The sequence below is a fragment of the Labrus bergylta genome, chromosome 10, assembly GCF_963930695.1.
Source record: "Labrus bergylta chromosome 10, fLabBer1.1, whole genome shotgun sequence".
NCBI classification, from domain to species: domain Eukaryota; kingdom Metazoa; phylum Chordata; class Actinopteri; order Labriformes; family Labridae; genus Labrus; species Labrus bergylta.
In genome coordinates, this window is record NC_089204.1 from 2,856,635 (window position 1) to 2,880,185 (window position 23,551).

The 23,551-nt window shown below is 41.3% G+C and overlaps 1 protein-coding gene across 1 annotated transcript; it reads left to right on the forward strand.

The window, feature by feature from the left end:
- Window positions 1–14,007: 14,007 nt before the first annotated feature.
- Window positions 14,008–22,069, forward strand: LOC109996793 (cationic amino acid transporter 2-like). Its single transcript, XM_020651084.3, has 12 exons — window positions 14,008–14,336; window positions 14,561–14,946; window positions 16,190–16,345; window positions 16,448–16,613; window positions 17,248–17,390; window positions 17,534–17,756; window positions 18,898–19,034; window positions 19,657–19,759; window positions 19,862–19,986; window positions 20,464–20,630; window positions 21,292–21,400; window positions 21,495–22,069. The coding sequence occupies exons 1-12, from the start codon at window positions 14,326–14,328 to the stop codon at window positions 21,602–21,604; spliced, it is 1,836 nt and encodes a 611-aa protein (XP_020506740.2). The 5' UTR covers window positions 14,008–14,325; the 3' UTR covers window positions 21,605–22,069.
- The last annotated feature ends 1,482 nt before the right edge of the window (window positions 22,070–23,551 follow it).

Consider the following 23,551-nt stretch of genomic DNA (forward strand, 5'->3'; position numbering starts at 1 on the left):
AATAGTAACAGCCTTTCTGTGGAGTTATTACCCGAATCACTGAGACAACAGCTTCAAACTTTGGGACTGCTTCGCGAGCCGGTTTATCCCCCGGAGAGGAGACGTAAACGTAAACGGTGCGAGCGGAAACAAAAGCAAGGTAAACGTGGAGACTTTATGATCGTAAAGTGCCGTCCTTTCTATCAACCGAGAGAGATAATAGCGACCTTGCTGGTCGCTGTGTATATTACCCCCACCACCAACAATGCTGATAGAATCGAGGCACTTTGGGAACTTTAAAAAGCCATCAGTGAGCAACAGACAGCGCACCCAGACGGATTTTTCATCATCGCTGGGGATTTCAACCATGCAAATCTCAAGACAGTTTTACCCCACTTCCACCAACACGTGACCTTTCCCACAAGAGAAGGTAACATTCTGGACATGATTTCCACATTAGTTAAAGGTGCTCACAAAGCTTCACCCCTCCCCCACATTGGCCACTCTGACCAAATCAGTGTAATGCTAATGCCAGCTTACAGACCCAGGGTTAAAGTCACCAAACCAGTTCTGAAGCAGGTATGTGTGTGGCCAGAGGGGGCCTCTGCTGCACTACAAGACTGCTTTGACACCACAGACTGGGAGATGTTTAAGCAGGCAGCCACCTACAACAACCACACAGACATTGAGGAGTATTCTGACACTGTGACCTCCTACATTAGCAAATGCATTGCTGATGTCACCACCACCAGAACCATCACCACCCGGGCTAACCAGAAGCCATGGCTGACAGGAGATGTACGCGGGCTACTGAGGGCCAGGAACACCGCCTTCAGAGCTGGGGACGCAGCCAGCCTGAGAACAGCAAGGGCCAACCTGTCCCGTGGCATCAGGGAAGCCAAACGCAGCTACACACTAAAAATAACCGGACACTTCAAGGACAGCAGAGACGCGCAGAGCCTGTGGCGTGGTATCCAGACCATCACGGACTACAAACCCAAGCCACAGACCTGTGACAGCAACACCTTTCTGCTGAACGACCTCAACAGCTTCTTTGCCAGGTTTGAAGCACACAACAGCACGCCCCCACAGAAGACAACCCCCCCTCCCCACGACCAGACCTTGTGCCTGACTGCAGCCAGCGTGAAGAGAACCTTCTCCAAGATCAACACCCGCAAGGCTGCAGGTCCAGACAACATTCCTGGCTGTGTGCTGAAGGACTGTGCAGAGGAGCTCAAAGATGTCTTCACAGACATTTTCAACGCTTCTCTGAGTCAGGCTGTTGTTCCGTCGTGCTTCAAAGCCACCACCATCTTACCCGTTCCAAAGAAGCCCTCACCATCCACTTTCAATGACTATCGACCCATTGCACTGACCCCCATCGCCATGAAGTGCTTTGAAAGGTTAGTCATGGCCCACATCAAATCCACCCTCCCCGCCACCCTGGACCCCTACCAGTTTGCATACCGAGGTAACAGATCCACCGAGGATGCCATCTGTTCTGCTCTTCACCCAGCCCTCACCCACCTGGACACCAAAAACTCATACGTCAGAATGCTGTTCATAGACTTCAGTTCATCATTCAACACCATCATCCTTCAGCAGCTGATCGGCAAACTGGACCAGCTGGGGCTCAGCACTTCCCTGTGCAACTGGCTGCTGGACTGGCAGCACATCAAAAACCACTGTCATGAGCACAGGGGCCCCCCAAGGTTGTGTGCTCAGCCCCCTGCTCTTCACGCTGCTGACCCACGACTGCGCTCCATCCTTCAGCAGCAACCACATTGTGAAGTTTGCGGACGACACAACAGTGGTTGGTCTCATCTCCAACAGTGATGAGACGCACTACAGGATGGAGGTCAGCCAACTGGCCACGTGGTGCAGAGACAACAACCTTTTCCTGAATGTCGACAAGACCAAGGAGGTTGTTGTCGACTTCCGGAGAGTCCCCACTCCTAAACCCCCACTGACCATCGATGGTGCTGCTGTGGAGAGAGTGAGCAGCACCAAGTTCCTGAGGGTTCACATCAGTGAGGATCTCTCCTGGACAACCAACACCACATCACTGGCCAAGAAGTCCCAGCAGCGCCTCTACTTCCTCCACAAGCTGAAGAGAGCACGAGCATCCCCAACCATCATGTGCTCCTTCTACAGAGGCACCATCGAGAGCATCCTGACCAGCTGCATCACTGTGTGGCTGCACTGCTGCCAACTGCAAGACCCTGCAGCGCACAGTGAAGGCTGCTGAACGGATTATCGGTGTCCCACTCCCCTCTCTTCTCGACCTCTACGGTACCCGCCTCACCCGCAAAGCAACCAGCATTGTGCGTGACCCCACCCACCCCTCACACAGCCTCTTCAGCCTCCTGCCGGGGAGACGGTACCGCAGCCTGCGGGCCGGCTCCACCAGACTGGGAAATAGCTTCTTCCACCAAGCTGTCAGGAAGCTTAACTCTCTCCCCTCTCTTTCTTCCCTCCCCTCTGCCCCCACGAACACTGGACGTTGAAACCCCCTCCAGTTTGCCACCAAGAACTCTGGACTAATAACTCTGAAGCTAACTATTCAAAAGTACAATCAGTTTACTGCACATTGCACATATTGCACAAGTTTACTTTTTCTTTAAATTTTATTTTATTTATTTTATTTACCATTTTGTACCTTTTGCACAAATTAGAATTTATTACTGTAAATATTATTTATCTTATTTTTACCTCATTTTATTTGATCTATTTTACCTTATTTTGGTTGTATTGCACCGCAGGACGGAGACAAACACAATTTTGATTCCACTGTATGTCTGGCATATTTTGAAATTGACAATAAAGTTGACTTTGACTTTAAAAAAAAAAAAAAAAAAAAAAAAAAAAAACAAAGCAACAAAGTCCAACGCATATATGACAATGTTCTTTCTTGTATCAATGCTTCATGTCACTTGCCATATTCACCTTCATCAAATCAAAACAGGTGAGTTAAATTTCAGCGCATTAACAATTCACACCAAAATAATTTTTTGTACCCTGCTGTAAACATGTTTATTTCTGCTTTCAGAATGGACAGTTTAATGTGGGGTGTATATGTGACTTCCCAGTCTTTTGGAGCCAGCCTCAAGTGGACGCTCAAAGAATTGCAGTTTTTCACTTCTGCATTGGCTTCATTTTTCAACACCTGAGGTTGCCGTTATGACACTACAAGCTTAAATGTAAAATGCTTCCTTTGTTTTTATCATGTTCCTTTTGGCAATCAAAAGCCCTTTTGCATTTATTTTGTAATCTTTGTTTGCTTTGTGTGTGTGTGTGTGTGTGTGTGTGTGTGTGTGTGTGTGTGTGTGTGTGTGTGTGTGTGTGTGTGTGTGTGTGTGTGTGTGTGTGTGTGTGTGTGGGGGGGGGGACTATTTGGGAGATTAAAACCAAACACTTTATATTTACTGGAGTTACTTCAATTATTTTTTGTCTAATCTGTACAAATCAAATCTGAACCATGAACAAAAACATGAAGAGGATGGATGAGAATATTTTAATCCTGTACGTCCAACACAATGAGTCAAATCAAATGATTTAAATGGCTGCTCAGCTGAAAGACTTTAATCCCTTTGAAACCAGCCAACACTTACTCATTACAGCAGGCCCACTGCTTGTGTGTGTGTGTGTGTGTGTGTGTGTGTGTGTGAGCAAATTACTGCAGAATGGTCCCCTGTATATAACATACAGCGCTGACTGCTGTATATATAAAGTGCCAGAGAATGGCCTGTAAGGAATCATAGGACGATTTTGATCTGCTCGCTACTGTTAGCAAAACATAAAGACCCAGGACCTCGAGGTGCGGACCACACAACTGGTGACTAAGAAACATCTTGTTCAATTCTGGTTAAGTGAACTGAATCATCAAGTGCTATTGGCAACAGAACAGCAGGTCTCACCAGGAAATTCTTAAAACTGGATCATAAAAGACATCCATCGGTTACTGACGAGGAATCAAAATGGTAAAGGGAAATATAACAGTCTAGGTTCAAAGTTACTGTGAGGCGTTGTAAATGTGGTCTTGGCTACCCTGTAATCCTGAACATGTTTACGTTGTATTTTCTGACAGAAAATCTCCTGATGTCTTTTTACAGTCGAACCATACAGCCTGTATAAAACACGTACAAATATGTAGTGAAGACTCTGTGATGTCACCAAATGGTTTCTGGAGAGGAGTTTTGAAGCCCAACAATGGACGGTCGCCATGATGGAAGTGCTGACTCAACCTAACTGTCTATCCATGTAGAATCAGGCAAAGAGGTAAAGCTAAGGCAAGTCTCCTGGCAAACAGCTATAATGCATCATTTAACTCGCCATCCACCCAGGTATGCAAATGTATGAATAACCTCAAAGGGTTTACATTGTTTTTATTGGTAGATATATTCTACGTGTAGTAAACACAAGAGTAATACTTACAATACATTTTTTTATTTAAAAAGTCAATACATCCTTTGTATCCAAAGCTGTCCAAAACACTTACACCCTTCAGATTTCTTTACACAATGAAATATGTACGAGAACCATGCCATTTTATTAAATTATCATTAGATGTCATGCATAGCTTATTTGATGGTCTTATAAATCTTTTAGCAATAAAGTGTCCCGTTTTAGCGGACTCCACCTACTTCTCTCTGCCTTGAGTATTTGATGCTTTAGCTGACATATCTGGGCTATCACTGCAGTCTGTTGCTGCTCTGCACTCCTTCCATGTCCATGGTCATGTGGGAATCTTTCTAGAACCCTGCTGTCAGTTTTGGGGAACAAAGATGTAGGGACACCGCCAAACTTTCACCAGATGGCAACTTCTGATTTTAAATATGACTGTTCGACTCTTGTAACATTTTGTCTTCTCCTTCGTGAAGAAATTGTAGCGTTCATCGTTGTTTAACCACTTCCAGTTAATCAGTAAGATGTGTAAGAAGTGGTATCATACGCTGACATTATCCAAGAGCTGAAGGTCACTGTCGAAAATATAATAAAGTGTTTCCGTTTCTGTACTCCTCACGTCATAATACTCCAACAAAAACAGTCCTGCTGCATCAACAACGGTCCTCATCATACAAATCCAGTAAAATATATAATCAAAAATCCATTGTTCAGCTGTTTTCTCTGTGATAATTCATCCGTCTGAACTTTTGAATGACACCTCATTTGACCAATCAGGACCTTCCATTCACTGTTTCTAGGCTTCTTTAGCCAATAAGAGCTTGAGTAGATCAGAGAATACATTTCTCTCCCCTCCATGGCTGTATGACACATGATACAAATGTGTCAGTTTATAAAGGGATAACAACAGGGTCAGCAGTCTTGTTTCTTCGGAGAGTCAGGAGCAAATGGGGTCAGCTGACTTCAGTTTGCCAAAGTGAACTCAAGGAACAAAATGACGTTAACAGAAACCAAAATTTAACGGAAGTTAAATGTTGGAAAATCATTCTTGAAATTAACATCCACGGTAAAAATTAATACAGAATTAAACAATGGTTATAAACGGATTAATGGAAGTCTGCCTAGCTCTGCCAGTAGCCATGTTTCTCAAAATGTCAAACTTTTCCTGAAAGAGGGATAATGTTTTTTAGACTGACACTGTTTTCAGCGACAGATCAAATGCTGTCAGAAGTAAATATCAAAGTAATAAGCTAGAAAATATTTAGGATGACTGGAATTTTAGAAAACCACTCTTTATTTCAGAGAAAGATAAGCCGCAGATTTAGTCAGACAAGAAAACCAATTAAAATCCTCACTCCAAATGGCTTGCACTGCAAACATTTCCTTTATCTCCCGGCATTGGGTGAAAACACACTCGGGCCTAAATAGGTGCTGAAACACACAGAGGGAAAGACAAAAATTAAAGAAATCCTGACAAAGTTTTTTGAAATTCTTTTTTAGTTTCCCTGGACTGCTTTATTTCTTATGTTTACCATAGTAAGACAAGCCCATAACTTTGAGCCAAACAGAGTGAGCCAGTGTGTCTTTGTGAGGACAGGATGTGATTTGGACTTCTGAAGGTGCACAGTGGTGCTGGATCACAAGATTTGGATCTATCCCTAAAACTACTGGCATGACCCAGATTGACTCAGATATTTTTATCACTTCCATTGCTACATTATAGCCTAGTTACAAAGTGGGACCAGGCAGAGAGCGGGCCGTAGCTCTATGGGTAAAAGTGTGGGTCCTGACAAATTGTTCAGTTCAATGGCTAGACTTTTCCCAACACATTACATTTACCCAAAATCTATACAAATATTTGTGTGAGTGTTTTGAGATCAGGTGTTTATTGAACCCTTAGTTTTGATTGTAAATCAGTCCCTCCAGGTAATCGAGATGTTATGATTGTGAACTGTGAACGCAAATATCCTAGTTTGACCATGTTTCTGCTCGTGGAGCTTCTTAGAAAATTGCAGAGGCTTTTTAGGTCGGGTACAATCAGTACCTGAACCAGTTCGCTTGCCCGACATCATCGGTCCTGCCTTTATTCATCTGTTGGTTTGCAATTTGCCTCGCCAAGTGAGGGGCGTCTGAAAAGGCCGTGTAGGGGTGCCGTAAAACTCCAAGCAAAAACAGAATCTAAAGTTAGAAGGAGGACATACTGGCTGCTGCATTGTTGTCAGAGAAGCGAGAACGTCAAAATAGCATGTTTCCTTAATGTCTGATCATATAGTAAGAGCACTTTTATGATTTAACTCAGTAGTAGATATCTCACATATTGGTTCTTTAAGCCGAAGCGTTAGTCATAAATTTGAACAATTAGGGGCGTGGCTTGGTTGGCTGACAGATGGATGCATTGTAGCTCCTTGTCAGGAGGCTAAAGACCCTCCTCAACCCTACCTTTGTCTGTTAGAGTAACTCAAAGTCAGGATGAGTTAGCATTTCCAATATGCCAACACCATCATTTCCCTTCAAATACCTCTCTAAATACCAAAGGGGGTCATCACCATGATCCATGTTTTATACAGTCTATGTAGCCTACATAACAGAATCTGTTATAACTACAGTATGTAAACTCCTCAAACTACAGACTTTTTCAATTATATTAAATCAATATTTACAATATACACATCCTTTTATCACAACATTCAACAATGCTACGCAATAAGAAATGACTGCAGCATTTACCATCGTAAATTATCTCTAAACAGGCCTCTGATAATTCTGGTTTAGCCGAGATTACATTCTGTCTGGGGTTTTCACTGGCCTGGCCGTATGTTTACTGGTCCATCTGTCCAAATCACACCAAAGCCTCTGTGTGTGTGTGTGTGTGTGTGTGTGTGTGTGTGTGTGTGTGTGTGTGTGTGTATCGGTCAAAAGGCATGATCCTTCTCTGGATTCAAAGCAATCAGAGCATTCGTTCGAATGCTGTGACACTTTGAGCTTCATAGGGCACAAATTATTATTATTTTAATACACGTTATGTATTTTAGCATGACCATTTGTATTTATTGTAGCCTGTGCTTTTCTTCAGAGTAGTCACCAACGTAACACTTGGCAGCCATCAGGGTGAGTCTCCACAGTGACGTTATGTCATCTGGCACAAAGCACAGAGGGACAGCTTAATGCTGACTCAAACACACACACACACACACACACACACACACACACACACACACACACACACATTACCATTTATGTAAACTGTAAGATTTGTATGATTAAACTATATCCGGATATTTTTTTCCCATTTACACTGCACTACATTTTAAGGAATTTTACAGGTTTTTTTTCTCATTTATTTTTTTTGTTTTGTTTTTAGCTGGTTTTCATGAATTACTGATGTTTTTATCTTTAAAACAGTTTTCAACATCATTAAATGTTTAGTACTTTCCAACATGAGTGTACGTTACCACACAATAATATTCTACATCAATGTCATTTTGGATCTTGAGAATTCTGGTTTTGATTTCACATCTTGTCTTTAGGGGGCAGACCTATCAGTGCTCAACTGTTACATGTATTCCCTTATTCAGGAACAAGAGGGCTGAGTTTCTCTGCATGTCCATGAGCTTTTGGCATTTGTCAGGCTTTGTCAATCTGCTTTAACGATTAATGTAGAGGGCTGGATCTCAGGGGATCAGGCTCCTAAATACAAACACATGGACAGAAAAACAAACAAACATATAGCAAACAATGAGTCTATCAGATGATTGGCTCTCATTTGGAAATTCACTTGACTTATCCAAATGATCCATTTTCAGAATGGTGCTAATATTGGCAGGAAGACATTGTATATTCTTTTCAGGCAAAAAACATTTTCAAAAAGATGAAAATCATTTTGTGAAGCCCTATTTTTTTTTTTATATATAAGAAAACGTTTCCCAAAACGTACAAACATGTCATGAAATGTAAAAACCTTTTAGAATTAAATGTTTTTATTTCATGAAATGTTTTTTTTTGTTCATTTTATAAAATATTTTTGAGTCTCATTAAAAATGATTGCAGGTTTTTATACAGATTTCTGCATTCAGTGACATGCTTTGCAATTGACCTCCCGGGCCACCATAGATAAGGGATAGAGAATGCATTTAAGCAACCCATTCTCATCCCAAATATGGATTCTTTGTTGTGTCTATATGGCCTACGTCTGAAACTGTATCTGCCTACGTCTTAACTCCAGGGTCGAGCGTTGTGTGTCACGCAGACACAACGTAGTGTCTGTTTGCTTCCTGTCTAACTTTTGGTTGGAATCAATCATTTTTAGAAAACATGTTTATAGCTTACAGATAACATCATGATGTTGTTTGAAACAAAAACCAACACTCTCAAACCCCAGTCTCTTGGGTACATGTTGCGTGTTGTTTGTCCCATCCATTATAGCCATCTGCAGGAACACCCCCAAGAGATTTTCACCTCTGTTATACTAACAGCTGCTTCTCTGATAACTAATACCAAGTGTATGGGTTTACATGATAGTTGACTGAAAGCCTGTTGTCTCTCATGAAGATGTTGTAACTTGTGGCAACAGAAATTGCTACTTTCTGGGAATGACAGACAATGTCAACATTTTATACTGCTACTACTAACTTAATGTACAGGTGACAAGCTATTATTTGAGTTTGATGCACTGTTATCAGTCCTGCTGCTGTGTCAATAAGATAACTACCTGTTCACACCAGCACAGATGATTATGAGTTGATGTGATGATTGCAAGAATAATTCATGGTTTATATGTCTGGTTTCTGTGTTATACTAAATGATAGCTTGTGTAGGGTTTTTCTAGTCTTCTGACTGGTTGAGGCTGCTACATTAGGTGTCAATCAGTATTAAGGGTGCACTAACACAAGGCCCAGTTGCCCCGTACCATGCTGAGGCATGATTGTTCCCCCTTCCCATTCCCCTGCTGACCTGCACTCACGGTCCTCTAGGACTAAACAGGCCTGAGCATGCTTACCTCTCTTTACATAACGTCATAACACAAGTCATGCATGACTTTACATTATCATGAAGCATGCTCAGTTTACAAGACAGACATGCTTAAAAAATTAAAAAGGGACCCGCGGTCGAGTCCTAGTCTGCACATCGGAGAACAATACAGAGAACGATGTCAGCTACTTTACTGACCGTCTTATTTTGACTTTGAGGGTGAAACGTGCTTGGGCAGGGTATGGATTGCCGAATGTGAGTGCGCCCTAACTTATCTCATTTATACACATTCACTTGCCGCCAACGAAGCAGCGGGAGCCATTTGGGTTTATGTGTCTTGCCCAAGAACACATGAGACAAATGGCTGCATTAGCTGGTAATTGAACCCCTGACCGTCTGGTTGAGAAACGACCACATGTACCACTGAACCACAGCTGCTAATCAATAGGAACACTTGTTGTTGTCGCACATCACTGTCCTGTTCTGCTTTAGTCTGGATTTTACTTCATGGAATTAACTCACATTTGTGCTAATCCCATAACCAGATTGGTTTAATAAAGATGGAATTAAGTTTTTGGGAGTCTTTTCAGTCATAGTTTTTAGTGAATGCAATTAAATACGCAATCAAAATGAACAACTCTTAAAGGTGATATAAAGTAATAATAATGATCATCTCTCCTTTTTTTGTCTTCCAGTTCTCTTCTGTGCTCCGATCCAAATGAAAACAGAGCATATCATTGGCCCGTGTCGACCATGCTAATAAGAACTAAACAAATCTCGCCCTCACTCTCAACCAAAGTCACATTTCAGAAATGAGTTTTCAACGGGCTGTGCTGACTGCCACGCCATTGCAATTGAATGCCTGGACATTTTAACAACCCGTCACCTTTTCAGCCATTACTCAGGCTGCAGGATTAGGCAGCGAGTGGCCTCTGACAGTGTGATGTAGTAGACATGAGGGAAGTGAAAGAGCCGCCTTAATTAGAAAGGAGGAGGCATCCTATCTGTAAGCTCCCCAGAGTGTTAGAGACATGCGGGGTGATGCTGCAGTTGATTTGTTAGTGATTAAGGCATATCTAATCACTTGGCCCTTGTGTCTGATCGCAGATAACTCTATGCAAGTGTTTGAAAGCAGAACAGTGCCATGTTACAAGGGAAAAAAAGTGATAAAGTAATAGTCTCAATCCAATATCATAATATGCATTGTAGTGTGAGTTGACTGTATGTTGAATCCTTAGTTAAAAAAGGAATGTATTTACACATGAATAGAGCAGAAATGCTGGTGCTCAAGGGCGACATCTACTGGAACAAAAAGTTGCACATTATTCCTTCTCAACAATTCAAAAACAAATGACGATGTTTGATAAACTCAACTGAATTGTAGTCAAAGTTTTTTCTGGATGTTTTATATACATTACTGTTTGCTTCTGCGTGGAGTCCTGCATGTGCAAAGATGATGATAGAGGGGCTACTTATGAGTCATATACCAACCAAGCTGCCATATTTGATATATTGCCATAAAGATTTAGAATATGTTTTGAAGGACATCTTGTGAATCAATTCAGAAGTGACTCAAAGTTGAAGGTTAACCTTTTGGTAGAAGTCTTCAATGGTTGGCAGATTTATCAAGAAACTCTTCTCTTATCTCTGAGTACAGTGGAGGGGTCATGTTCAGGGTTGTCCCGCCTTTATTTGTCCATCAGCATCCTCGCTGAGGAGACTACCCCCCCCCCCCCCCCCCCCCACACACACACACACACAGACACACACACACACACACACACGCACACACACACCCAGCAGCCTGTGCCGAATGTTACATTTTTCCTGGGTAGGGGGTTTCCATGGTGACCATATTCAACTTCTGATGCTTACCCTGCACACAGATGCAGGCAACACACACACAAACACACACACACACACACACACACACACACACACACACACACACACACATACAGTAGGTGTGACTGCACAACACAGAGCAATGACAAACAGCATTGATTTCCTCCACGCTGCCAAGACGAGGTTAAGAAATTGCTTCAGTACGCTGCAAACAATTACCACTCCATTAGAGCAGATAGATAGTGTAGAGAACAACTTTACAGTGACCCAGGCCACACACACATACCCCCCCACCACACACACACACACACACACACACACACACACACACACACACACACACACACACACACACACACACACACACACACACACACACACACACACACACACACACACACACACACACACACACACACACACACACACACACTCTGCTGGCTTCCTGCCATCCACACTATCACTATTACTCCACACAAACTCGAGTGTGGGAGGTGGGTGCTGTGGAGAGTTATTGTATTCTTTTGTAGGTGTTTTTTTTTATGGTCAACATTGTGCATATTTATTGGAGACTGAATAATTTATAGTGGGTGCAAAGCAAGGGCATTCCTCACACATGCTGCTGCATAAAGCAAGAGTCAGGGGGAGGGGAGATAGAGAGATTTGGTGTGTTTAATTCAATTAAAATCAATAAACAAATTACAATAACAATCATGTTATGAAGAAAATGAAAAGATTCAACTGAAAAGGGTGCTGCCACCCTCTGCCTCCAAAGGTTAGGAAGACTGATTGCTTTTCTCCTCTTCTCCATCTTTCCCGATTTCAAACAGAATTCCCTCCTTTTCATTGGGAGAGGGATTATGTCATCGACTCCGACCAGAGAGGAGAGACCCGGTCTGCACACGCAGATGTGTTTTTATTCGTAATACTCCTGCTGCCATCTTGTGGTCTAAAGTGTGTATTACATGATAGAGGTTTCTGACATCATGTTGTTGAGTGTCCAAGAGTGATGATAGACGACTTGTCCTTCATCCTCCCAACTGGTGTATCAGTCCGTTCATTTACTAGTCAGTTTAGTAGTTAAGAGAACTCTGCTGTCTATGTTTTATTCTCCAGTACCATAAGGACATTTATGTGACTCTATTTAAATTCCCATTTGCTAAACACCTGGTTCCTTTTGTGGGTATGGGGTTGGGGGATGGCTCTGGGGATTTAGTGGGGTCTTCAAAATTGTATAACTGATGAAACACTGTAAACTAAAAAGAAACAAAAAAATATGTAAAAAGTTAAGACAACCTGTCACCACCCGACCCTGCGACAAGTTCTACGCGTTCTTATTCTTTAAAAGGCGACTGTTACCTGACTGGGGGCGGCTGTGGCTCAGTTGGTAGAGTTGTTGCCTCTCAACCAGAAGGGCAAGGGTTCAATGTCTGATGTGTCCTTGGGCAAGACACCTAACCCCAAGTTGCTCCCACTGCTTCAGTGGTGGTGTATGAATGTGATTAGTTACTTCTGATGGATGATACTACATAGCAATCACTACCATCCATGTGTGAATGTGTAGGTGTGACCTGCAGCGTAAAAATGCTCTGAGTAGTCAGAAGACTAGAAAAGTGCTATATAAGCTCAAGCCCATTTACCAGGTATATATATATTTGTAATTCCTACATGTTCCAGATTGATTTTAAATAACTGTCTTTTGTCAGTGTTCATGGAGCAGATAAAGATGACATCAACAGTTTCCATTGAATTGCAGAAGTTGCAAGTTCCACTTTGATGTTTGATGGCATGGGCGTGGCTTTCTCCACTGACACTCTCCTGATTACTGCACATTCAATCCACCTGCTCAAACCTGCACACCTGCCCTCCATCTACTCATCAGCCCAACAGTATCTCTACCCCTGTTCTCCTTTCTGCCTGCCTACTTAATACACACCTTCTCAACTTTACTCCTCTGCACCGACCACACTCACACCTTTGCCTCACCCTTGTGCTTGTACTATCACCTCTCTGCATATCTGCCTCCAGTCTCCATCTTTCTTCTCTACAGTGTTTTTGTCGTTTGGGTCGAAATGAGACAGCCTCCTCTGCGGTCAGCCTTCAAACGCACACTCGGAATTGAGACAAAGACATAGGTGTAACATGTCAGCAGGGGCTCACATCTTTGAAGTCTTGACCTCATACCTGCATGCTGTTGGGTTGGGGGCAACAAAGCTGCCCAAATGTTCCCCCCTAGAAAAAGTCTTGAACTTATTGAAAAGTGAAACATTCAGAAAACACTGAATGAACAAGAAACAAGAAAAACAAGAAGTGGGAAGGGTTTCTGCAGATACAGGCACAGCAACGCAGTAGATCGAGTTATTTTTATTAGTCAGAAAAGTGGCAGCTATTGCTCAGTTGGTAGAGTTGGTCGTCTCTCAACTGGAAAGATGAGGGTCTGACCCCCAGCTCCTGCAGCAACGTGTCATTGGACAAGACACTTAACTCCATGTTGCTCCCACTGCTTTGTCGGTGAAGTATGGATGTGTATGAATAGGATTAGCTAAGACTGATGGTCACTTTACCTAGCAGCCTCTGCCATCAGTGTGTGAATGTGTAGGTGTGACCTGCAGTGTAAAAAGTGCAAGCTCAAGTCTATTTACCGTTACAGTTTTTCAAAAAGAATAATAAAATGATTTCATTCATTGATTAATGATTTTGATTTTGATTACTATTCACCCAGTTTGCTAGTCATGGTCCAGAACCAACTGAAGTTACCAATTTTGTGTCATTCGGCTTGGTCATAAGGTTTTTTTTTGTATAGTTATTGGGCCTTGTTCTCAATAACAGAAAAATCTTGTTTAATTCTTAATATATTGGTGAATGAGGTCCAATGTTTGGGATTGGACCACTGATATGTAGAGGAAGCAGATGATGTCAGTCAGGAGGCCTCCCTCTCAGTGGACTGATTGATTAACTGATTTCAGGTGTGCAGCAGGCTGCAGGGCTGGTAGCAGACTGCAAGCTGGAGGTAGAAAGACGTTTTTCCCCTTCTGAGTGCTCTCTGTCAATCCCTCACCAGCAGCAGTAAGAAAACGCTGCTTTTTGTTTTTCCAAATGTTGATGGCAGTCTAAACACACAAGCTTGCAATGGCTTGCAGGTAATGCTTCTTCACATCTGCACTTCATGTTACCATGATGAGATGTTTGGTTCACAGTTTACTCATTTATTCAAGTTAACCCACCAATCAACATGCATTTTAACAAAGGCTGGTTTATACAAACAGTATTTCATGTATATAGTTGTAAAACATGAGGAACTGTTTTTTTAATTGTATTTCTTGTACCCATGGTGTGATGCATGCCATGTTCTGATTTTCCACAGTGCTTCGGGATGCACAACATCTTGTGATCAAGTTTTACGCTTCATTCGGACCCTGACCCGTAAGAAGCCTCTGGAGCCAGAAGGTGAAGAGTCTAACTTCTGCCGATGCCTGACCACCTTGGACCTGGTGGGTCTGGGTGTTGGCAGCACACTTGGAGCTGGCGTGTATGTGCTGTCAGGAGAGGTGGCCAGGGAGGTGTCCGGCCCCAGTATCATCATCTCCTTTCTGATCGCGGCGCTGGCTTCGGTCTTTGCCGGCTTGTGTTACGCCGAGTTTGGAGCCAGGGTCCCTAAAACTGGCTCAGCCTATCTTTACAGCTATGTGACTGTGGGAGAGGTGTGGGCATTTGTGACCGGCTGGAACCTGTTGCTGTCCTACGTCATTGGTAAGTAAAACACATGATACAGGTGTTTCTGAGGAGTTACTTCAGTGACATTAAAATAGTGACATTAATGATTCCCAAGAATGCTGTGAGTATGAAGGGTATGTCAGTTAATATTCTTATGGAAGGTGTAAGGTCATCCTGTCCAATTATGCACGGTGTGAAACAAAGAAGAATTTAGGCAATTTTGTTCAGCTTAAAGGTGCACTATGGAGTTTTGGTTGAGAAATGTGAAGGAGAAATGTACAGATTCTGTGGTAAATGTTCATAACTCTACACAAACTGTGGTCCCTGTAACACTGTTTAAAGATAAAATGCTACGTGAGAAGTTATGGGGTGGGGCCCCCAACAGTGAAACAGTAACTCTCCTGGTAGCTTTTTGGCTCCAAACAGAGTGAATAAAGTTTATGTATTTAGATCAGAAAACAAAGCATAGACTTTTTTTTCACTTCTCTCAACTTTCACTACCAAATCTACATAGTGCACCTTTAAATCACATATTATCAGAGCAGGGCCTACCTATCACTGCCAGAAAGGGATGCAGATTTGTGTTTTATCTTTTGGATGTTTCTTTGTTTGTGTTTAATTTTGAATAAAAAAAGGTAGTGAGTTGTCACCCTTAAGCTCACACTGTCCTACTACTAACAATTGATGGGCACTACTATCAAAAAGAAAAGTTACTGCTTTATTAAAGTAACTCAATTACTTACTGTAGGAAATAACCTTTAGCATGACTTTTTTGCTTCAATATTTGTATTTAGTGTTGCTGTGGCAGAATTGTGCTGTGGCAAACATCCTATAACATTGTAACCTTTTTCAATATGGTGGTATTTTGAAAATAAGTTCTCTGAAGGCAACAAGCTCAACAATTGATAAGAAGCATGTATTCAACATGTTGTTGACCGACTGAACCTATCAATCAGTCTGTTCCATCCAGGCAAACAAAAACAAAGTAAACAAACTATCAAAAATAAAGAACGTGTCTAAACTAAACCAAGAGTTTGGTGATGGAAATTACAAACCATATTGCAAAAAAGACTTTAATCTTTACAAGTCCAAAACGTATGCAAGAGTCGATGAGACCCTCTGTGCATAATGTGAATGTTGGTGATGGAGTGAGAAAAGTTTGATGTAAGAAGTCGAGGTGACTCTGTTAATGATTGGGGTTTTGGAAAGATTAAATGTAGTTATGTGTATAATCCCAATTTTGTGCATTAACATTGATTATTTTTTTTGTTCCTCTCAGGGACATCTAGTGTAGCGAAAGCCTGGACTGGGACCTTCGATGACCTGATTGACAACATTATTGGTGAAACTCTGGGAGAGCACACACCGATGGACTCGCCTGGCTTGGCTCTGTACCCAGATTTCTTTGCTGCTGGGCTCATCATGCTGCTTGCTGGTAATATCTGTAATAATGAAGTTCAACAAGAGTAGAGGATGCAGGATACTCGGCACTGTAAAAAATCAGCTACAATGTTAAACCTCTCTCTTTTAATTTCAGGGGTCCTTGCGTATGGTGTGAAGGAGTCAGCGGTCGTGAACACAGTTTTTACTGCAGTGAATGTAGCTGTACTCGTTTTTATTATCATTGCTGGCTTTATAAAAGGAGACATCAGCAACTGGCAGATCAGTCAGGAGACCATCCTGAATGCCAGTCGGCAGATAGAGTAAGATCATACTTTCACGTTAAAGCTTATTGGCGTACATTATTGGCACTGGGATGTCATTGAAGAAATGATGGGGGAAAAAAACGTTTATTGTTTTCTTCAATGTAATCCAGTTTGTCTCTATATTAATGGGCAAACTGCAAAAAAAAAGCTCAATTGGAGGGAAATGTAATTTCAAAGATGCCAATGTGTAGAAATGTAAAACTATGTAACTGATTGTGTTTAGTGAGCCGGGTGTTAACCAAAGGGAACATTGGACTGAACATTTCCACTGAGGATATAGAGATGAGACACAGTCAACCGGTCTGCATGATTCTGCACAGCCCCTTGCTGAGTTTTTCCATCATGTCACTTCCAGAGTTCGTTGACATTTTATTTCTTTACTAGTGTAATAAAACACCACCATATCCCATACAAGACTGTAATTTGTTTAACACGTGCACAGCTGTTTTTCTCTCCTTTCTCCTTTCAGTTTAACCTCAAATCAACCACACAACTTTCTGTTGCTTGATATAACAGTCCATGTGTCCTTAGCAACCGCATGTCTTCATAGTTTGTTTTTTTTTCCTTTGTAGTATAGGTATTTTTTTACTATTATACCTTGATTTCACTGATTATGTTATTGTTTCTACAGGAACCTTATGTTGTCGCAAAATGAAACAACTGAATTCGACTTTGGCGTTGGCGGCTTCTTCCCATTTGACTTTGATGGAACTTTAGCCGGAGCAGCAACCTGTTTCTATGCTTTTGTTGGATTTGACTGCATTGCCACAACGGGTACGTATTATTATGCATGACTTTTAATGACTCAATTTGATGACTGTAAACAATTTTTTTGTAACATGAGAGTTTAAATATCTAAAGGAAAATGTTATATATTGTCCTATGAAGGAGAGAAGCTAACTCGCATGCTCTTTCAGGCGAAGAGGTCCAGAACCCACAGAAAGCGATACCTATTGGGATTGTGGCATCTCTGCTCATCTGCTTCCTGGCTTACTTTGGTGTGTCGGCTGCTCTGACACTCATGATGCCTTACTATCTGCTCGACACACACAGCCCCTTACCTGTTGCCTTTGAATACATTGGCTGGGAGCCTGCAAAGTATGTTGTGGCTGTAGGATCCTTATGTGCACTCTCAACAAGGTACTGGTGTTCTGTCCCTTTTAGCTTAATGTGATTTGATGTGAGGAGGTGGAAGTTCAATGTCTGAAGTTTATTTTTGGTACTTTTTATCGCAAATACAAACATAATGATTACCTAGAATTTCTTGACATTAAAACCATTATTATCCAGAACTGTTGCAAGAGAGGAAGGTGTAAAAAAAGGACTTGAACCCAGGAGAACTTGATTAATTGGGGTCCAAACCAAGCAGCACAAACTGTAGTTCCTCAAGTGTCCTCTTGAGGCTGGTTCCAAAAGCTCTATTAACACCCATTTCAGTATTTTGTTTAGTAGGCAGCTGTTTGCCGGGAGAATTAAGGAAAGCCTTGACCCCAATTTTTTTTTTTTTTTTTTTTTTTTCCTTTTACAAGGATGACCGATAGTTAGGTAGTGTTATCATTTCCAATATGGCGACCGACATTGTTCGGGTTCAAAACATCTCTTTGGTCACCAGTGGGTTACATCACTGAGCCTTAATTCATATTTTCTTTGGTCCTAGCTAGGTTTTTTCTCTCATGAGTTTAGGCACCAAAGCTGTTTACTTTGGTTTAGAAAACACTTTGTTTGTGTTAAGGCTTTACGCCAGTGTTGATTCCTGGTTTCACAAGAGAGAGAGCAAGAATGATGGTCTGCTGATTGAAAGTGAAAGAGCTTTCCAGCAAGAGCCCTGAATGCTGGTGGAGATGCCATCCCTGCTACCAACATGTTATATGGTCCTGCTAAATCACAGCAGGTGTTTCAGACATGATTCTTCCTCTTACTGAAATAAAATATTTTCTTCATTAAAAAAATAATTCTAACTTAAAAAGAAAATAACATGTACATGAAGATGCAAAAGGCTAGATCCATAGGTTTCTCTCAATATCAAATCCAGAGCCTATTTTAAGTGTCAGTTTGCATTGTAGGCCATTTTGTTTTACATTTGACAGGCATGACATGTAATCCAAAGCGAAAGGAGACAATATCAAAAAGAGTAAGCAGTACTCACCATGACTGGTAAACAAACTTATCTGTAAAATGCTGATTGCTTGCCATAAATTTCACAAGATTGACAACTGGAAATGAATATTGGGGTTTCCAAGCTTTTCCTTTTACTCTTCTGGCTGTTTTTATTCTCCCACAGTCTTTTGGGAGTGATGTTTCCGATGCCACGTGTGCTCTTTGCCATGGCGAGAGACGGCCTGCTCTTCAAACCTCTTTGTTACATGAGCTCCAGGCAGAGTCCTGTCTTGGCCACACTGGCTTCAGGAGCTGTGGCTGGTAAGCTTATAAAGTTATACCTTTTTGCAATGGTGTCACAGATGTGGCTTTAACAACCCTCTAAGTGGCAATTAGGAGTTTAGAACAGCAAAACTTCAATAATTGTGAACGTATTGGACCATTCTGTATGTGATGGTATACATCAGAACTATTGTGCTTGCCCTGTAAGTGATGAGAGAGAGACTAAGGAGGTAGTAGATTTGCATCCTCCAACAAATCTGAATTTCATGCATGAGACTGATTCACATCTCATGGAAAACCTGAAATTAGTTTGCTTTATGGTTGTAGCCTCACTTTTTACCTAATGCTCAATGATACTGTGGATATCATTCTCAGACATTGTAGAAATAAAAAAACATGTCCTTTGTAATCATCCACCAAATAATCCAATCATCTAGGGTTTTAGAGACAGGGTTAGGTAGATAATGGGTTTCATTGGTCTCCATGTAGTTGAAATATTTCAGAAAAATCTGACCTGCAGATTAAACACATTTATCCCAACCATCGGACTTTTTCCAAGATGTGTAACTCTTAATTGATGTATTGTAATGCCTAAAGTCTTTGGCATCATAAAGAGCATCCTGGCATGTTCTTAGTAAGTAACGTTTGAATTTCTTTGCAGCTTTCATGGTCCTGTTATTCGACTTGAAGGCGCTGGTTGACATGAGTTCAATTGGGACCATATTCGCCTACTCTCTTGTTGCCATATGTGTTCTCATATTGAGGTATGTAAACTTAGAGTAGATGGAAATGCTTTTTATGATTATTTTAATTATGGTCATGCAGGGATTGCTACATTTAAACATGTTGTCTTTTCTTCTCCTTAGGTACAAAGAAGACGCTGGTTTCATCCACAGATCAGAACCGTTTACTGTAACGGGGCTGTTCAGGCCTCCATCACGGCCCACCCATCGCACCTCTAAAAATGTCAACATCATGACTGTTATCATTTGTATGTTCTCCCACACTGGCGCGGTTGTATTTTCTCCTATATGATGGTGTGGCTTGTTCTGAGATGCTCACGTTTGACCAGCTTTACTTGACATTTTACCTTAAGAGTAATTTAAAGATCTTATACTTGGGCCCTTTAACATATGTTTTGTTAAAGGACATGTTTTAACGAAATGTTTTGCAATCACTCCAATAATTATCTTACCTGGCACCTATGAAATAAGCTGTAATGGCTGTTATGCAATCCCTGTTAGCAGCTACTTTGATTGGTCACATTTGCTTTTTGTGACAGGCAAGCTCAGCTGTTCTAAAGAGCATGTGAAAAATTCCACTAACGGTTGAAGTGATGTTTCTGAATTACCATATGCGATTTAGTGCCCCTTACATACTTATTGCTAACTGAACTGCACAATTGAGTTTTTTCAAATTTGCCAATTTTGTCCAAAAATCTCCCCTGATGTCTTTGATTCCTCTGCAGTGTTCCTGGTCGTCTTTTTAAGCCTGCTGGTGTCAGAGGCTTTGTATTCCCTCCGCATGCGAGAGTGGTGGAGCACACTGCTCGTCACCGTTTTCACGCTGACACTGATCCTGGCTGTTGTGATCATCTGGAGGCAGCCACAGAGCACAGCTAAAGCTGCTTTCATGGTAAACTGAGTTGTGGTGGTATTGGGGAGGTAACCATGTATGTGGAGATTTAACAGTTTACAGTTTTACTGAGATATCTTGTCTAGGGGTGAAACCAGTGGGTTTTACTTCAGGGCTGAGGATGGGCACATCAAGTTCAACAGTATGTTACAGGACCAACCCCCATTAGAACAACCCGCTGCTGGCTCACAGATTGCCAGTTAAAGGTGGGATAATGATGCCCCTATTAGGTCTGTCACACAATATGCAATGCACATGATGCGACTGATGGTGGCGATGTTTAACGTAATAGAGCCGGCGAAGCGCGCTGTATGTGCGTGTATGTAGAGCTCCCACTGTGTGCTTACACACTGTGCCTCTCACCCTTCTCCTACACTGTCATGCAATATAAATTCACACACTGGGACACCAATATAACACCATTACTGAAAGGGCACAATGATGGCTACAGCTGCTAATTTTGGCAAATTAAGATTGTCATTTCTCCCTTCTTTTTATTGTTGTGTGCTAAAATATGCTTACCTGCTACTGGTTATAGCTAGCTCATGGAGGAATGCCTTTAGAGTGATATTTATCTTTCTCTGAAAGTAGGAAAAAACTTCTCAATATGGGAAACCGTCATTTTACCAAACAGAACCACTGATGAGATATATTTTTGTAGGTTCCTGGTCTGCCTGTAATTCCAGTTCTAAGTGTTATTATTAATACCTACCTGATGGTTCAACTGGGAGGAGAGACTTGGATCAGCTATGGTGTCTGGATGGCAGTAGGTAAGGGTATTCCCACCTATACATGCCTAAATAACAAGCTTCATCTTTGTCCATAATTGGTAGAGGATGGTGATTTTCCAACATTTCTTCTCAGGTCTGATCATCTATTTTAGCTACGGGGTCCATCATAGTGTCCAAAAACAGAGGCTTCGAGAGGCTCACACCCAGAATGTTGTTGATTTAAATATTAGTGCTGCTGCTTAATATTTATCTAATTGTGTGTCATAATGCTGTCCACTGACATGGATCAAGCTGGACAGAGGGGATGTTTGGATTCATTAAGGAATTTCTTCAGAATTTTATTCAGGCTTCAACCAGAGTTGGATTACCTTGATGTCTCGCGTTGATGCCAAATTTTAATGCATTTAGTTGCTTTGTTAAAAGTATGCTTACTGTATATCCTTGTCATGTGTTAAAAATATCTATGTATACTATGTACTTTGTTACATTGCAAACATCCTGTTTGTGTTTTATCAATTGTAATTGAATCAGTCGTTCAAGACTATGTAATCTTGGATGTGATTAATGTCAGTATTTGACAGTTCCAAACTTTTAAATGTTGATCTTTTTTGTGGCATCTGTTTAAATCAGTAAGAATAAATGTTAATCCTTTTGTTATAAAAAGAATTGTCCTGGTTGCATCTGTAGTAATAGAAAGTTGTTAAATGTAACTTCAATATTATGATTTTATATTGACATGTAAACTTTACTTTAATAACTAATACTTTACTCTTATGCTTCCAAATATTTCTCTATTTCAACAGATAGTTGCTTACTTGAGCAAGTTTTATCATGAAAATGCTTTAAAAGCCAAAACAGAACATTTACTTGTGCAGTACTTGTACTTATGCAATGATACTTAAGTTGAATCTAAGCTAAATATAATGTATAAACACCTTCAAGGTCATGCATTATAATTCTTTACAACCATCAGTCTCATGTCGGTGAAAGTTTCTTGTTCTAAATCCACTCTGATCCTGTATCATGCCTATAAACCCCTCTATTTCAGCCCTGCTCAGAATATGCTGTTTCTGTGTCTGTGTCTGACCACGCCCCTCTAGAAGGTGATGTGACTGTGGCTTTCTCAATCCATACTCTGTTGTTTATTGTGAGAAGGAAGAATCAGATGGCAGAACAAACACCTAGCTGTGGGAGTGTCACCCACCTGGGGGAGGGGTTACTGCCCTTTGTGATGTCATGAAGGGAAAATCTCCAAACGGCCTGTTTGAGCACACATTTTCTAAAAAGTGGTGCAGGCAAAAGACGGAGAGGATGGACTTTTCTCACAATGAAAGAGTTTGTAGACAGACTAGAGACACATATTAGTGTTAGAAAACCATGGTAGTCTATTTAGCAAAATATGTAACCTTTAAGAATATACTGACTCTGAAATATTCAACTATTATCTGTCAGCATATAGGACTTTGTTTAAAAAAAACCTATGGTTAAAAGAACTTGTACAATGTAAATAGATAAACCTGATTGCTCCATGTCTGTGCTGTTTCTTTGCATGGTCTCAATCTAGACATGGTAAATGGACTTCTGTTGTGCTTTGCTTGTCTTCTGACTATACTCTGTGGCCCTATATGTCAGTAAAATCTCTAGTAGTAAGTAATAGAAGAAAAAAGGGGACTCTGCCAAGAAACACAAGGCAGTTATATTATTCTACAAATGTATCTAACTTGGGAATCATTCCTTGTGTGCTGAAGATGAGGCTCCTAAGCAGATCACTGACAGGGAAACCATTGTTATGCTATATATTTATTTGAATAAAATAAATATAAATAAACTTGCCTTGCCTTACTCAAAGCTGCTCATACTTTACATTCCCCTACTGATGGCAGAGGATGCTTTGTAAAGAGCCAATCAGTAATCACTTATCCCATTCATACACATTCACATGCCACAGGCGTAACAGCAGGAACAAATTGGGGTTCAGTGTCTTGCCAAAGGACATATGACCACAGGAAATGGGGAATCAAACCTCTGACCTTCCAGTTGAGAGACGGCCGACTCTACGGGTGCGTTCGAATTGTCACTCCTATCTCCTTTCACGATCCACTTTACCTTAACCCCGGAAACATTTAAGTGGCGGCCATGATAAGAGCCATTTGAATTCTCTAAAAGTTAAGGAAAGATGGGTCAATGCTT

Coding starts and splice junctions, on each gene's coding strand:
- LOC109996793 (XM_020651084.3), top strand. Junction 16,614..17,247: donor AATGCCAGTCGGCAGATAGA/GTAAGATCATAC, acceptor TTGTTTCTACAG/GAACCTTATGTTGTCGCAAA. Junction 19,760..19,861: donor ATATGTGTTCTCATATTGAG/GTATGTAAACTT, acceptor TCTTCTCCTTAG/GTACAAAGAAGACGCTGGTT.